The sequence below is a fragment of the Mus musculus genome, chromosome 8, assembly GCF_000001635.26.
Source record: "Mus musculus strain C57BL/6J chromosome 8, GRCm38.p6 C57BL/6J".
In the NCBI taxonomy this organism is placed as follows: Eukaryota; Metazoa; Chordata; class Mammalia; order Rodentia; family Muridae; genus Mus; species Mus musculus.
In genome coordinates this window covers 85653157-85671291 of record NC_000074.6, presented here as the reverse complement: position 1 = coordinate 85671291, position 18135 = coordinate 85653157, and the positions used below count along the sequence as shown (strand labels likewise).

The 18135-nt window shown below is 36.2% G+C and overlaps 1 protein-coding gene across 7 annotated transcripts in view; it reads left to right on the top strand.

The window, feature by feature from the left end:
• The window catches only part of Neto2 (neuropilin (NRP) and tolloid (TLL)-like 2), a 64235-nt gene that overhangs the window by 29661 nt on the left and 16439 nt on the right, over window positions 1-18135 (top strand). For 3 of the 7 annotated variants that reach the window (NM_001357287.1, XM_006531437.4, NM_001081324.2), the window contains 4 exons: window positions 762-902; window positions 1510-1758; window positions 7861-7884; window positions 7986-8113. In NM_001357287.1, the coding sequence (NP_001344216.1) occupies window positions 762-902; window positions 1510-1758; window positions 7861-7884; window positions 7986-8113 (542 nt within the window). Of the gene's footprint in view, window positions 1-761; window positions 903-1509; window positions 1759-7860; window positions 7906-7985; window positions 8114-16544; window positions 16723-18135 lie in introns of all 7 variants that reach the window. The other 4 variants (XM_030243818.1, NM_001357288.1, NR_151665.1 and 1 more) reach the window with 3 other exon arrangements.

Here is an 18135-nt window from a genome sequence, read left to right as displayed (position 1 = left end):
TTCTGTTTTCTGATCTATTTTTCATACTAGAAGCTTTCTTCAAATTCCTAGTTATCCTTTTATGTACTTATATTTTAACTTGTATATATACACTTATATATGTGTTTATATTTTAATATGTATTATATTTTAACAGGAGCACGACAACTGATCTTGAGTTGTCTGTAGGTATAGGTAGGATGGTTCTTACCTTGGATTTGAACTGACATTTGGGACTCTCTTTTCTGTCTTATTAAACCTTTCTTAAATAAATATTGGAGTCCTCAAAAATAAATCTGTTTCCTCTCAAAGTCTGTTACTTCAAGAGACCAAATTGGAGAAACCTAGGACTATCATTGAGTTTGTTAACATTTGCCAACCTCCAAATTTTCAAGTTGCCATTTTCAACCTCAGCTGCTCCTGGTTGTCCTCAGTCCATTAATCCTACTTTACCTTCACCAAAGAAATGTGCCATTGCACATGTGGGTGGAGGTCAGAGGACAGCTTGCAGGTTCTCCCTTCCACTATGTGGGTTCTGGGGGTCAAACTCAGGTTGTCAAATTTGGTGGCAAACTTATGCTCTTCTGTCAAACTTTCAAAATACGTATAATATATAAAAGCTTTCTGGTACTTCTGCTGTACTCAGTTGGTTATACTTAGTTTGGCAGTGGTTCTTATGACGTTATATATGCAACAGAGTAGGCAATTGTTTTAGAGTGTTGGAGGAAAGAAAAGAATGCTTATTATATTTTGCTGTAATGATATTTGAAATTCTGTTCAAGATGGACAAAATATTGGAATCAAGCACATTCCTGCAACCCAGTGTGGTATTTGGGTTCGAACCAGCAATGGAGGTCATTTTGCTTCACCAAATTATCCTGACTCATATCCACCAAACAAGGAGTGTATCTATATTTTGGAAGGTATTTGACAAATCTTTTTCTTTTGTCAGATGAACTTTAATTCTCTGTAAAACTGAACACATTAGCAAAATGCCCTGTTTAAACAAGTTGGAACAAAAATTGGATGTGTTTGAGTTAAATAAAAACAAAGATTTATAAATATTGAATACATTAACAAAATGATAGTTAAATATTAATGGGAATTTTTAATTGTTTTCAACTAAGAGAGTAACTATATATGAGAAACGTCTCTGATAAGGGATGTCTAAGTTCACTGATGTACTTACTGGGCCTTTGCACATGGTGATGAGCTCTTTGGTTTTTCTCTACTCATATATGGTACATTATGTTTTATAAAGTAAGCAAGTATTAGCCTTTCACCTCTCCTAATTTTAGTCAGCAAAGTATATTTACCTGATTTAATAAATGTCATATACCACAGGGAGATGTTACTGTAATTCTACAACATAGCATGAAAGAGTTTTATTATGGCTTCTACATTCATAGTTAGTTCCCAGTGTAATTCTCTGATATGAATGAAGCACTAAAGAGGTGGATTTGTTTATCTTATCTGTCCACACATATATGTCTCCTTCATCCTGCCCTGTTTGCTTACTCTTCTTTATAGCTGCTCCTCGTCAACGAATAGAGCTGACCTTTGATGAACGCTATTATATAGAGCCATCATTCGAATGTCGGTTTGATCACTTGGAAATTCGAGACGGGCCATTTGGTTTTTCTCCTCTTATAGATCGTTACTGTGGCATGAAAAGCCCTGCATTAATTAGGTCAACGGGAAGATTCATGTGGATTAAATTTAGTTCTGATGAAGAACTTGAAGGACTAGGATTTCGAGCAAAATACTCATTCATCCCAGGTAACAAATTAAGTGTCCTTAAAAAATAATTTACCTTTCAGTATATCACTGATTTTAGAATCTAAAGGTTAGAAAAGGATAATTTGGGCTGGAGAGATAGCTCAGCAATTAAGCAGTTAAGTTGGCTGCTCTTTCAGAGGTCCTGAGTTCAATTCCCAGTAACTACATTGTGGCTCACAACCATCCATAGTGGAATCTGATGTCCTCTGCTGTCATGCAGGCACACATGCAAATAGAGCACTTATATACATAAATAAATAAATATTTTTAAAAGAGCAAAGAATAATTTGATCAAGGTAATTACACTAAGACTAAAGAAATTGTTACAGTCAAAAAAATCAGTCGAGGAACAAATGAAGAAAAAAATTTAATAAGGAACAATAGGCCATATACCATTCTAATTTTGTGGTTTATCAGATAAAGTTGTATTTCCTTCTTAAATATCTTTTAGGGAACAATTTAAGACCAACAACATAAAAATAAATATATTTTTCTAAAAAAATAATTCAATCCATTCTTTTCACAATTTCCAAAATTTATTTTGAAGATTATTTTAATTGTACTTATTTATTAACTATCTATAAATACTTTAGATACTATTTAACAATAAAATTAATACTGTACCTGCATTTAGAGGGCTAAATCTGGGATTTAGCCTTCTCTACCATCCAACAGCTATACACTTAAGCACAAAGTTGTGCCCAAGACTTGGCAATAGTAAAGCAGTTATACCTTCTGTATGTGTTTCCTGGGGTTGACATAACTAATTAATATAAATCTGGTAACTTAAAGAAAGATAAAACAACTTGTTGTAGTTCTAGAGGCCAAAAATGCCAAAATCCAATAAAGCCTCACTCCCTCTAGGAGCAATGTTTAATTTTGTTGGGAAGGAGCAGGATTGAGGAGGACAGTCTCTCTATGTAGCCCTAAATTGTCCTAGAAATCTCTGCAGATGGTGCTAGCCGTGAACACTGCCTAGCTCTGCTGAGATTAAAGGCGTGTGCCTCCACAACCAGCTAGGATCTGTTCTTTATCTCCTCCATTTCTGAAGACTATCTCAGCGTCTCTGTGTTTGTGACCATATTCCTCTAACTTCTGACTTTACTTTTTTTGTCTTAAAATGCTTTTTCTTATTTATTTATTTACTTACTTATTTCTGTGTCTGTATCTGCATGTACATATATGCACAGGGTGCCCACAGAGGCCAGAAGAGGGCATCATGTCCCCTGAAGCGAGTTACAGGTGATGTGAGCTGCCCTGTGGGTGCTAGGAACAGTCCATTTTCCCTGAATAGAGCAGCAAGTGTTCTTAGATGCTGGTCCATTTCTTCAAACCCAGGCTTCTTAAAATTCTTACTGAGGTATTTTGTGTTGTAATACAATATCCAATTTTTTTTATAACCATGTCAAGTAAAATTCACAGGGATTTGGATGTGGATATATCTGGGCACTATTACACTGTCAGCCTACTATATGTAGGTCTTGCCTACACCTGATAAGCACCCTGATCAAATGCTATGAGAATTCGAAAGCCCCATCCAGTGAAAAGTACCCATAGTCTAACCTGGAAACTCAGAAATCAGAATGTTATTGTGCCCAAGGAGCTTACAAACTTTTTTAAAAAGATTTATTTGTTTATTTTATGTGAGAACACTCTTGCTGCCTTCAGGCCCACCAGAAGAGGGCATTGGATCCCATTACAGATGGTTGTGAGCCACCATGTGATTGCTGTTAATTGAACTCAGGACCTCTGGAAGAGCAGCCAGTGCTCTTAACCACTGAGCCATCTCTCCAGCCCGGAGCTTACAAACTTAACAGAACGAAAAAATAACCTCATGCAGCAAGTGTATAATTGCTTTTGTTTCATTTTTTCTGAGAGAAATTTGTTAATTGAAAAATACACAAATGAAACTAATTATCTTGTCACTTTATGCTTAAAATCATGAAAATTTGGTAGTTATCTCTTAAGATGGATTTCTTTATTCAGTAGGCTTCTTACAAAACTGGTCATGCTATTACTGGTCAAGCTCTATTACTAGCTTTTTTTTTTTTCCTTAAAAATAAAACTACTTTGTATCTGAATCAATAAGCATTATGTAAGTTATTTGCATTACTGCTATCTACATTTTCAAACAGGAAAACTTGTTTAATGGACTTCAATAGCAATTTTAAGATCACAACAAAATTGAGCCGGAAGTGGTTATCAGATACATCCCTCCACTCCTGTATATCCACATCTTGCCAAAAGTGGTATCAGTACATCACCATGAGTACATCATAATTACCCAAAGTTGTTAGCTTACACTATAATATAGTTCACCCTTGGTATTATATATCTGATGATAAGTATATATGATAAATATCATATATCAACTGTTATTTTGCAGAGCAGTTTCTCTGCCTAAAAACTTCATATGTTCCACTGCATATCTCTCCCTCACCCTAAATTTCTGGCAACCATTGGGCCATCTTTTTCCATTTCTATATCATATACAGTTAGGATCATATAGTATGTTGACTCTTCAGGTTGACTTCCTTCGCTTAGTTATATAAACATAAGGTTTTTCCATGATTTGATAGGTGATAGAGGGTGTGTGTGTATGTATGTGTGTGTGAGTGTATCACATTTACTGTATATATGTTTGCCACTGTACGTGGGCAGAACTTAGTAGATAACTGGTAGGAATCAACTCTCTCTACTATGTAGACTCCAAAATGAATTGAGATATGTGCTAGAGAAAATTAGAAACAAAAGGCAAAGGTTGTATAAATCCATTTGTATAAGTTACCTAAAGTTGCTCACCACTCTAGTTGGCAAGATGAACCTGGGAGAGTGGGGCCTAAAAAATGAGGTTGATTAAAGTCTCATGTGATAGCCAACTTTATTCAGAGCGTCAGGCAATTTATACTCTGGGTACTAAGAAGAATCATGAGTAAAGTGTTCAGTTACATGGACAATCCACACATGACAAAAACATGTTTTTCCGAAGAGGCATCTGAATAACAACAGCTAAAATAATCTCACTCCTATCAGCTACACCTGGGAGGAGCATAAAAACACATTACTGGAACAGTTATATGTTTTGAAGAAACCGAGGTCACTTGTTTCCTTGTTTCCTCACAAGTGCTCAGACTTCTCATACGACTCATTCTTGGACTGTGTTCCAACACCAAGTGATAAAACTTATGAAGAAAGTAGAAATTAGTATTTTAATGTGTATAGACTTTCCTTCTTGATGATGAAAACTAGTTTTGAAAATAAAAAAGTGATTATTGAACAACGATGTCAACATACTAAAACTGACCTCTACCCTAGGAAATGGTTAGCATAGATAGGAATGTGCCACAGGTACTTACAATCCCAGCTGCTGAGGAGGCTGAGAGAGGAAGATGACACATTTGAGGGCAGACTAGGCTAGATGCAAGGTTTTATCTCAAAAACAAACAAACCATAGTTCATATGCTATGCTTTGTCTAGAATTTATTACAACTAAAATAGGGTGACTTGCTTTGTTTTTCTCAAAATGACTGATGTAAGGAAGATGACTGCGTAAACACAAAATACTCACCTTTGTGAACCAGTTCACCGAAATTTGTAACAAAATAAGCAATCTGTTTAACTGGTCAGGTATTTAATGTTTACTGCCTAAAATTAGCAGAAATAATTGATGTTTTACTGTCATAAAATGCGATTACAAAATGTATATGTGAGTCACATTTTCACAAATTTAGAGTTCTTGAAACAAAAGAAATAGACAATAAATAGATGTTTTTCAGGACCTGGGAAGATGGTCCAGTGGTTTAACTGCTTGCTGTGCACATGAAGGCCTACGCTCCCAAGTAAAAATGAAAACCTGTGTGTGGCAGCACACACCTGTGACCCCAGCACTGGGAGGCAGAGACCAAGAAGATCCTAGAGGCCTGACCCACTCAAAATCTTCAGACTCTAGGTTCAGTGAGAGATTAACTAAATTCGATTAGAGATCCTGTTTCTAATTTTCAAAAAAAAAAAAAAGTGGAGCATGATATGGGAAGATACACAATTAAATCTCTGACCTCTTTTAAATATTTTCAAAAAATATGTTTAAAATAAATAACCAAATTTGGGCTGAAAATGTGGCTCAGCCAGTAGAAAAAAGCATTTGCACATAGACCAGGCAACCTGAATTTAATCCTCAGATTCCCACAAGGTGGCAGGAGAGAACTAATTTCTGCAAGTTGTCTTGACCTCCACACACAACTAATTAACTTAAAATCAACCAACTTTTATGTGTAAAGATACTCACTTTGAATGAAAGTAGTTTTGTTTTTTGGTTTTTTTTTAACCTATGATGAGAAATTTCTATACTCTTTATAGGTAAAGTACAGATAAGTTGTAAAATGCTTAGAATTTCTGGAATATTTTATTTTTGTACCTTATAGGACTTCTTGTATTACCTTCAATAACTTTGGTATACACTTATGGAAGTTTCATAAATGTTAAATAATGTATATTTTATAGATGAGGAAGCTTAATAATTAAGTACTTTTATTATATAGTAGCAAATCTAGGACTATATTGAGTTTCCTGGGTTATTTTTCTATTTTGTCATATTCTTTTTTTCTGTTAGATAGTAATTCCCCAGTTTTTTAATCTCTAAGAAAAACAACTCATCTCAATAAATATGTGATATATATAATGGGCTAAAATATGACTGTTTCTGCTGTTATTTAAAGGCATATTTCCAGTTATACACTATATAGCACATTTAAGGCCAGCCTATATGCACTTATAATAGCAAAGTAGATCTCTTCTAAGTTCAAAGTCAGTCAGGTCCACAGAGTAAGTTCCAGGACAGACGGACCTATGAATAAAAAAACCTATCCAAAAATAATAATAATAAAAAATAAATTTAAAAAAATAAAGACCCAAGGAGCTGAAGGGGTTTGCAGCCCTATAGGAGGAACAACAGTATGAACTAACTAGTTCCCCCCAGAGCTTCCTGGGACTAAACCACCAATCAAAGAAAACACATGGTGGGACTCATGGCTCTATCTGCATATGTAGCAGAGGATGGTCTAGTAGGCCATCAATGGGAGGAGAGGCCCTTGGTCTGTGAAGTTTCTATGTCCCAGTATAGGGGAATGCCAGGGCCAGGAAGCAGAAGTGGATGGGTTGGGGAACAGGGGGAAAGGAGAGGGGGTAGGGGATTTTCGGAGAGGAAACTAGGAAAGGGGATAACATTTGAAATGTAAACAAAGAAAATATCTAATAAAAAAAAGATTTAAAAAAAGAAAGAAAAAATTTTTGATTAATTTTCAAAAACTTTTCCTCAGTACATTTTAAGATTATAATTCTGCTTTGAGTCTTTTTTTTTTCTGTGAAAGAGCTGGTGTCTACTAGTTGACTCATTAAAAAAGAGTAAGTTTAGTTATACTTTAAAAAGAACAGTCACTGAAATGTGTTTGAAATTAAGATAATAGTTTACTTCATTTTCCAATCTGTAATTTGGAGACTTTCTAAAGTATCTTCAATTAATCTCAGTATTAATAGGAATTAAGTGTCCTCTTATTTGGAGTAAACCACATATATGAAATAGGTTTTCCAGATAATGTATATAGTTACTCTTATATTTACGGTTCCTATTTTAATTGAGAAATAATTTTTGAGGCATCTGTAAAATATTTCTGAAAAAAACATTTGACTAATTAAATATGAATATTTATAATTGTATTTTTATATTTGCAAATTCAACACTACTCATTGAAGCAGACATTTTAGAAAACAATATAGCTCAACACAAAGGAAATATATTACTTTTAAGGCTAAATAGTATTCCATTGTATTAAATATACCATATTTTATTCATCTGTTCATGTGATAGTGAACTAACTACTACATTTGACAGTTAATGTTTTCAATGACAATAAAACATTCATGATGAAATAAAAATATACAAATTTTCATTAAATGTTAATCCCATAAGCATTGTCTTAAATGACGAGTGATTTACAGCATCTGTCAATGAGAATGCCCCTTATGTTGATAGGTAATGGTGCTTTACACAGTAAGTTAGGTCTGAAAAGCTCAGTACCAATGACTTTCTCCTCTCTTTTGTTACAGATCCAGACTTTACTTACCTTGGAGGTATTTTAAATCCCATTCCAGGTTTAGTATATTACCTCTTTCTTTGTGTGACATTTTTTGTTAGTTTTATTTTTCTTTGAATATCTTTTTTCCCCCCCCAGATTGCCAGTTTGAGCTCTCTGGAGCTGATGGAATAGTACGGTCTAGCCAAGTAGAGCAAGAAGAGAAAACAAAGCCTGGCCAAGCAGTTGATTGCATATGGACAATTAAAGCTACTCCAAAAGCTAAGGTACTGTCGTTGTATATTGACTCACTTCAGAGAAGAACATTAAAAGGTGTGATTTCTATAATGTATTGTTTGATTCATGTAAATATTTGTGACTCTTTAAGTTCTTTTGTTTCCTTTACTGTATTGGGCACCTATGAAGATTATAGTGTTTTTGTAGTTAAATAAAATGAGATTGAAATAATTTAAAATATTATATGTATGTGTGTATACATATATGTATATATATATTAAAGGTTTCTTTTTAAATTTTTAAGTGTGTGAATGCACAAAGGCACACAGCACACCTGTGAGAGTCATAGGACAACTTCATGGCATTGACTTTCTCCTTGTGGGGGTGAATTCAGGTCACTGGGATTGCACAGTACGTTTGTTTTACTTGCTGAGCCATCTCATCAACCTCATATTAAGATTCTTAATCTTGAAAGATTATGGTTTTAAAAATCTATGGAGTCCTAACTGGTAAATGTAAGTATTGATCAAACACTTGTTGGTTTTTGAGGGGGTGTTTTGTTTTGTTTTATTTTGTAGGGGTTGTGTGTGTGTGTGTGTGTGTGTGTGTGTGTGTGTGGTGTGGTCTTGTGGTTGTTTTGTTTATGTACTTTAGGGTCTGGGAAGGTGGCATGGTGAATAAAGTACTCACTGTGTAGGCGTGAAGCCCTGAGCTCAGATGCCCAGCATCCACATAACCCAGGCCCCTTTGTGGTAGAGCGTGCACTTCTGTAACATCAGCGCAGGAAATGGGGAGACAGGCAGATCCCAGAGGTTTGCTGCTCAGCTGCCCAGCTCAAGTGGGGAATTCAAGGTTCCGTGAGAACCCCTGCCTCAAACACTAATTAGTTAGCAAGCAAGAGAAGCTATTTCCTGTCCACCTCTGGCCTACACGTGTACACGCACAAATACACACACACACACACACACACACACACACACACACACACACACCCTCTCTCTCTGATGAGGAACAGATGTCTAGCCTGCAAGAAGTTACTATGTTATAGAGGGTTGGTCACATCAGAAAAAATAAAACCTAGAATCACGGTTCATTGTTGTCACTGTGCTGCCCCCTGCTGACCATGTGACACTTACGGACAGTGCTGTACAAAAGAATGCCTTTAAATAACTCTGAGACTGGTTGCTGACTACTTTTGCTTTTTGTTTTTAATTTACACTTCTAGGAATATCAACAGACATAAAACTAGACTTACTTTATGTATTTGTTTAAAAAGGAAAAGAATGAAAGAAGCGCTAAAAGAACATATGATTTGGGGGCAAACCTAGGCTACGTTGTAACTGAGACCTTGACCCTCCCACAAAAAAAAACAAAAAAAAAAAAAAACATGAAAATGAGATTTATATTTGGAAAATGATGGGTAACCTGAAAACCCTTTAATAGTTTATTTATTTATTTTTTATGTGCATTGGTGTTTTGACTGAACGTGTGTCTGCATGAAGGTGTCAGATACTGGCGTTACAGACAGTTGTGAGCTGCCATGTGGGTACTGGGAATTGAACCTGGGTTCTCTAGCAGAATACTCAATGCTCTTAACCACTGAACCATCTCTCCACATCCCCCACCCCCTGAAAACATGTCAAAAACACTCATAAATTTTGGGCAAATTTTGCCAGGTATTCCTCAAAGAACAAATATAAGTTCAAAATAAAGCCAGTAATTTTTTTGGTTTGTTTGTTTTTCGAGACAGGGTTTCTCTGTGTAGCTGTCCTGGAACTCACATTGTAGACCAGGCTGGCCTTGAACTCAGAAATCCACCTGCCTCTGTCTCCTGAGTGCTGGGATTAAAGGCGTGCACCACCACGGCCAGCTCTGAAAATAAATCAAGCCTAGGGTTTGTGTGGTTATTGTGAGGCCCTTGTAAACCTTAGAGAGTGACGACTAAACATGAAAGGGTAAACAAGGAAACATGCTGTAGGGCTTCTTCTCTGGTGAGGTGAGGGTAGGATCTCTCCTGTGATTTCGTACCTAGAAAATTATCTCTGCGCTTGGGATGAATTAATAATCCCTGGTCAATCCAGGAAGCAAAAATCACAAAAATTAAAAGGGGCCATGTCTTAAGCTCCCAACAACTTTAAGGCACTTGTCAAAAATTAATCCATAATAAACCAAACATACTACAGAACTTTTATCTATAAAACCTCATTGAATGTTACCTCCCAATCCCACATTAGGTGACCGTTCTGCTCGTAGTTCATCTAGAGGTAAGAACAGACAAAACAAAAAGTTCAGTCTCCTAGATTTTAGATTTCCAAGAGGTAAGGAAAGAAAAATGACCAGGTAGATTTTTTTAACTTTTTTAAAAGTTATATAGTACTTCAATAATAAAACGAATTATTACTCAAAGAGCTGAGGAAATTTACTAATAGGCACATGTAGCAGCATTTTAAGGAATTTTTTTCAAGAATTGATGAAAGCTATAAGAACAGTGGCTCCCCCATCCCCATGTCCCAAAAAATATATATAGCTTAAATGATGTATAGGTTGAACCCACAGACAGAAAAAAAATTAAACAACTTGAGAATAAGAAGATTGCCTTAAAAGAGATATTTATTCATTTATTGATGACATGTATTTATTACATATGTGAGGCAATATACATAATTTACATAGTACATGAATGTTATAGCATACATGTAGAGCACAGAAGATAACATGCGAGAGTCATTTCTTTCATTTCTTGGGACCCATGAATCAAACTAAGGTTATCAGGCTTCACAGTAGGTGCCTGTACCTACTGAGCCATCTTGCTTGCCTGATGCTATTTAGATTGACTCTAAAAACCTCCCATAGTGAAATAGAATCTCAAAGACATAGATATATTAAAAGTAGGGGAAAAAAGAGCTGGTAGACTATATTTCTATATCTGAACTGATCTAAGAAGGCAAAGCTAAAGGATTTCTGGGTAAAAATAATAAATGAACTGAATGCTACATTTAAAAACCAAGGAATTTCTGTTTGTAGGATAACTATATATAAATATTTAAAAAAGAAAGTAAGAAATGTGACTGGGGAGTTGGCTCAGTAGATAAAGTGTTTTCTATATGAGCACTAGGAACCAAGTCAGCATCAGGAGGCAGGAAACTGGAACCTCAGGTCATCCCCGCAGATGAATCTTGTCAGAGCTGTACATTCTGTAGTATATGAACCAAAATTTTAGTACTATTAGATATTTGTATGTATTGTGCAAGGTGCACAGATCAGTTAAGGATGAATTTTTGTTCCTTGTTTGAGCAGGTTAAAGACAACTATACTTTTATGAGTTAATTTGATCAATAACCAATTGTAATAGATCTTCATTCATAGCATGTGAAGGATGGCATGATGAATCTTAAGGATTTTATAACCAACAAGAAATATTATCTAATTTTAGCTGAAGTTTTGTCTAGAGACACGTTTATGTCTGAGCCAATTATAGAGCTATTCCCGTGTGGAGGGATCAGTAAATTATATTACCTGTCCTGTTTGATCTGCTTGAATTTTTCTTTTCTGACTTTAGCCAAGATCTATAGGGGATCTTCCCCTATCATATCTGATCCATATCACCTTGGAAGGGGTCCAAAGCCTTTTGTTCTTTCCTATTAACACAAATATAGAGCCTCTCTCCCAAAATAGTCTGTCCTTGGTCCAGTAAACCCAATCTATGAAGATTAGTATTATTCTGTGTGTATGTAAATACATGTATATTATATAGTTTGAATTAACATCCTTTCCTATGTATTTAGCTTTAATTGAATTCCGTTCTACTTACTGTATAAGCCTATTACTAGCCTATTAATTTGTCATACCAGGCTAAGCAATCTCAGTATTCCTGTGGAACCCATGTTCAAAGAACCCAAGTGCCTTCCCTGGCATAAACGTTTTCAAGTTTCTTTTGAATCATTTTTCTTGTTCATTCTCCATTCTATGGAGATTATTTGTTGATTCTTATTATTCATTGAAATAGGGTTTCTCTCTATCTCCATGTCTTTGGTTTTTATATTTGAGATCAAAGGCCTGGATTTCTATATTCCATGTATACTTTAAACAATTACCACTGTATCTCTATCTTTTATTTATGTGATAGCAAGTAACCTCTACCATCTGTCTGTCTCTGTCTTCTGAGCAACCTGTCATTTTGTACAGTAAGTGCTCCCAATACCTCTGAGTTTAAACTCTATGAAGCACCTAGAAGCCTTTGAGAAGAGCCCAGGGTAAATACCCACCACCTAGCTATGTCTAGGTCAGCTTGGGGGACTTAACTGTATCACAGCTCACTCCATGAACCCCAGAATTATGTATGCCAATTTAGTATGACTTTTGTCCTAGCGCCAAACCCATAGGGCTTGTAGAGGAACCATGTGGCTCAGGCAAAAGCCACAACTCTGCTAAGAAACCAGTTTTCCCCACCTCCTAATTTCACATCATAGTGTGTTTTCCGTTTGAGAATCTCCAATTAATTTATTTTATTCAGTATTTTTAATTATTCTTACCAGTGAAATGAAGTAATTATTTCATTGAATTAGAAACACTGTTTTAGTTTTGGGAATTTAGGTGAACATATATCAACCAGCAAAGTAAATAAAAGATGATGGCTATTAAATGAATCTTATTTTGATGACTGTATTTAAAAAGTAATCACTATGGCCGGTTATGGTGGCACACGATGGTAGGATTTGCTGAAGGAGGCAGAGGCAGGAGGATCACAAGTTCGAGGCCAGCCTGGGCTACATATTAAAAAAAAAGTAATCATGAAGTCTACATGATATCCCAAATTATCTATTGATGCACATGAAAAATTCTAGCCTATTAGAACCATAGACATCAGAAATGTGGGGAGGTTGGTCAGGGCAATTTAGGGGATTAAGTCTGTCCTACATCTAATAGATATCTACAGAACATTTTATCCTAAAACAAAAAGATATACCTTCTTCTCAGCACCATATGGTACCTCCTCCAAAATTGGCCATATAATCGGACACAAAACAGGCCTCAATAGATACAAAAATATTGAAATTATCCCATGTCTCCTATCAGATCACCACGGACAAAGGCTGATCTTCAGTAACAGCATAAATAGTAGAAAGCCAACATTCACGTGGAAACTGTACAACACTCTACTTAATGACACCTTGGTCAAGGATGAAATAAAGAAAGAATGTGTTATTGGAGATGATAGTATGTGTGTGCAGTTCTCTTTTGGGTTTGTGGTGAGATGATTAGTTTCTTGTCTTTTCTTGGGTGTAGTTACTCCCCTTGTGTCAGAGTTTTCCTTCTAGGATCCTCTGTAAGGCTGTATTAGTAAAAAAGATATTGTTTAAATTTGGTTTGTTGTGGAATATCTTGGTTTCTCCATCTATAGTGATTGAGAGTTTTGCTAGATATAGTAGCCTGGACTGGCATCTGTGATCTCTTAGGGTCTGCAAGACATCTGTCCAGGATCTTCTGGTTTTAGAGTCCTCTTGAGAAGTTTGGTATAATGATGATATGTCTGCCTTCATATGTTACTTGGCCTCTATCCCTTATAACTTTTAATTTTCTTTCTTTGTTCTGTACATCTAGTGTTTTGAATATTATGTGACAGGAGAATATTCTTTTCTGGTCCAGTCTTTTTGCTGTTCTGTAGGCTTCTGGTACATTTATAGCCATCTCTTTCTTTAGGTTAGGAAAGTTTTCTTCTATGATTTTGTTGAAAATATTTTCTGGCCATTTGTACTGGGAATTTTCACTCTCTTCTATTCCTATTTTTCTTAGGTTTGGTCTTTTCATAGTGTCCCAAATTTCCTGAATGTTTTGAATGTGAAACATTTTACATTAGGCATTTTCTTTGATCAGTGTATCCATTTCTTCTATGGTATCTTCTGAGATTCTTCTATCTCTTTTATTCTGCCGGTGAGGTTTGTGTCTGTAGTTCCAATTTTTCCACCCTAGGTTTTCCTCCATAGTTGCCTCCACTTGTGTTTTCTTTATTGCTTCTATTTCCATTTTTAGGTCTTGGACAATTTTATTGATTATGTTGATTTCCTTCACCTGTTTGTGTTTTCCTGTATTTCTTTAAGGGAATTATTTATATTCTCTTTAAAGGCCTCTATCACCTTCAGGAGATGGGATTTAAGGTCAGAATCTTGGTCTTCAGGTATTGTTAGAATATCCAGGGCTTTCTATAGTAGGAGAGCTGGGTTCTGATGATGCCAAACTGCATTAGTTTCTCTTGATTATTTTCTTAGGCTTGCCTTTGGCCATCTGATTATCTCTGGTGCTAACTGGCCTGGATGTCCCAGATTGGAGCAGGCCACCTTCTGTGCCCCTAGTTAGAGCACGCCTCCTGAAAGACAGGCAGAGTTGGGGGAAGGGAGGTAGGCGCATAGATTGGCCATAAGTGCAGCTGGAGGGAGGACCAGAAGGGAGGGCAGGACAGAGCCTTTGTCTGCTAGTCTCCATGAGGTCCCAGGTGGCATGGAGGTTAGGATGGGGGTCTCACCCGTGTCCCTGGTTAGAGCAGTCCTCCTGGGAGATAGGCAGGTCCGTGGGGGGAGGGGGCAGTCACACTGATCTGTCTCAAGAATAATTTTAAAAGCAGAAATAAGATAAAACCTAATATCCTGGTTAACCAAAATTGTCAACTTGACACAGCCTGAGTGATCTTAGAGAAGAAGTGCCGTTTGAGGAATTGCCTACATCTGGCTGGTCTGTAGGCATGTCTGAAAGAATGTCTTAACTGTTTTATTGATGTAGAAAGGCTCAGCCCACTGTGAATGGGCACATTCCTCATGGAGATGGCACTGGACTGTATTTAAAAATTTTTTAAATAAAAGATAGCCAAGCCGGTCGTGATGGTGCACGCCTTTAATCCCTTAATCAGGTGGATTTCTGAGTTCGAGGCCAGCCTGGTCTACAAATGAGTTCCAGGACAGCCAAAGCTACACAGAGAAACCCTGTCTCGAAAAACCAAAAAAAAAAAAAAAAAAATAGCCAAGAGAGATGGTGCACATTAATAGTACACACTGCTCTTTCAGAGGACCCAGGTTCAATTCCCAGCCCCACACTGGGCTTCAATTCCAGGGCCTCTGGCCTCCCTGAGCACCAGCATGCATGTGGTACATAGACATACACTCAGGCAAAATGCTCATGCAGAAAATAAAACAAATGCATCTTGGGGGTGGGGGAGTTGGAGGGGAGAAGTAGCTAAGCATGAGCAAAAGCAAGCCAGTCAGAGAATGAGCCTGTAAGCAGCATTTCTCCATGGGTTCAGTTCCTGCCTTGCTTTCCCTCAGTGGTGGATTATGAACTAGAAATGTAAGCCAAATCATTTTCTCAAGTTGATTTTGGTCAGTGTGGGATTACAGCAACAGACTGATGCTAAGACAACCCAGGAACAGCCATGGGTGACAGACACCAATAATTCCAGCTTACTTAAGAATTTGAAGCAGAATAAGTTTGAATTTCAGGGCAGGCTAGGAGGCCTTAAAAAAATTGTTTTTCACCCAAAAGGCATAAGTCAAGTAGAGCAAATTTTTTAGACTCTTATGAGAAAGAACTAAAGTAATAAAAGTAAATATACAATTATCTTTTAAAAGGTCAACAAATATCTGGGGAGATAGTTCAGTCATTCCCACAAGACCTTAGGACCTAGGTGCAATCCCTAGAACTCACATGAAAAGATCGGTGTGTAATAAACTTATAATCTCAACACTAGGAAAACAAAAACACACCCTTGGAGCTTGCCAGCCTAATCTATCTGCAAATTCCAGAACCCAGTGAGAAGTGTTATCTCAAAACCCAAAGCAGATGACTCTTGAGTAATGACACCGAAGGTAACCTCTAACCTGTGCATCTACATTGCGACTGTCCCCCACCATAGGGGAGGGGACGTTGTCTAGGGAGATGGGTCAGTCACTGAAATGCTTGCTACACAAGGATGAGAACCTGGGTGTAATTGCTATCCCCAACAAAAGCTAGATATACCAGTATACCCAGAAATCCCAGCACTGGAGAGGCAGATAATAACCTCATGCTTGCTAACCAGCCAGTCTAACTAAATTGGTAAGATTCAGTGGCAAACCCTGTCTCAAAAATAATGTGAAGAGTGATTAGGAAGATAGCCAATGCTATCTGGCAAAGTCATGCATACGTGCATCTTTTTTATTACCTTTTCTTGTTGTGCTTTCTAAATGTCACACTATACTCACTTACAGACATCTATACATTGTGGGCTAGTGGCTTTTATGGAAACTGTCAAAAGAAACCATATGAATGCATATCAAACAAAATAAAATCAAAAAGATAAAACTAACTTATACAGACCCATTATATAAGCAATGAAATTGAGAGCTATAATCAAAAATTCCCCTCAATAACCCAGGAACAGACAAATTCATCACTGAATTCTATCAAACTTACCAAGAAAAGTTTCATACCAATTATTCTGACCTTATTCCACAGAATACAAAGTAAAGGAAGATTACAACATTCATTCTATGATGCCAGTATTATTTTGATACAAAAACCAGGTAAAGACAACAAGAAAACTATAAACAAATTTCTTTGATAAATATAGATTCTGAACTTCTCAGCAAAATACTTGGAAACAGAATTCAGGAACACATTATATTCTTACCAGGTGAGTGAGTTCCATCTCCACAAGGCAAGGTTGGTTCAACATATGAAAATCAATAAATGTAATGAGCCATATAAACAGACTTAAGGACAAAACTACATAACCATCTTGATTGATCCCACAGAAGCACTCAACAGGTGCAACATGCCTTCATGATAAAAATTTTTGAGATGTTAGAATAGGTGAAATACACCTCAAAATAGTAAAGACTATAGACCATAAGCATATAGTCCATCATCTTTTTTTTAAGATTTATTTATTTATTTATTTAATTTATATGAGTATTCTGTAGCTATCTTCAGACACACCAGAAGGCATCTGATTTCCATTACAGATGGTTGTTAACCACCATTTGGTTGCTGGGAATTGAACTCAGGACTTCTGGAAGAGCAGTCAGTGCTCTTAACCGCCAAGCCATCTCTCCATCTTCTATTAAATGAAGACAAACTGAGAGTTTTTCCTCTAAAATCAAGAATGAGACAAAGATGCCCATTCTACACTCTCTTATTTGCTATAGTGTTAAGGTATGAGCAATAGCAAGAGAAAGGTATAAAGGGAGTGAAAATAGGAATGAAGTCAAATGATCTCTATTTGCAGGTGACATGATTATGCACTTAAAATATCCTATAGAATCTACTAGAAAACTAGATTTAATAAGTAAATAAATATTTTTTAAACAGTAGCTTTCATACATAACAACAAAGAACTTAGGAAAAATAAACAATTCAAAATAGTTCCAAAAACTTGAAGTGCCCAGGAATACTCCTAACAAAAAAAAGAAAAATCACTACAGTGAAAACTTCCAAGATAATGAAAAGGGAAATCAAAAAAGACAAGACCATGGAAAGCCCTTACATGTTCCTGGGTTGGCAGAATTCATATTGTGAAATGGCTACACTAACAAAACTTGTCATTAAATTAACAGATTTAGTGCAATCCCTACCAAAATTCCAATGCCATGTTCCATAGAGCTAGAAAAAAATAATTCAAGAATCCTTTTGGAACCACAAAAGACCTCAAATAAATACAGCTGGAGGTATTACAATACTCAGTCTCAAATTATACTAAAGAGCTACAGTGATAAAAGCAGCCTTGTACTAGTACAGACAGGTCAATCAGTGAAGCAGAATAGAGAACCAAGGAATAAACTAGCAAAGCTATGCATACCTAATCCTTGACAAAGGAAATAGAAACATACACCTTAAAAAAAATTTTAAAGCCTATTTGGTAAATGGTGCTAGCAAAAATATGTCTATCTGCTGAAGAATGAAATTAAATTTGTATTATCCATGTTGTACAAAAAAAAATCAATGTAAAATAGATTAAAAACCTTAATTTAAAATCTGGAGCATTGAAACTTTTAGTTGAAACCATAGGGAAGGGATCCTCTTTAAGACCCTGCAGTAGGTTCTGGAA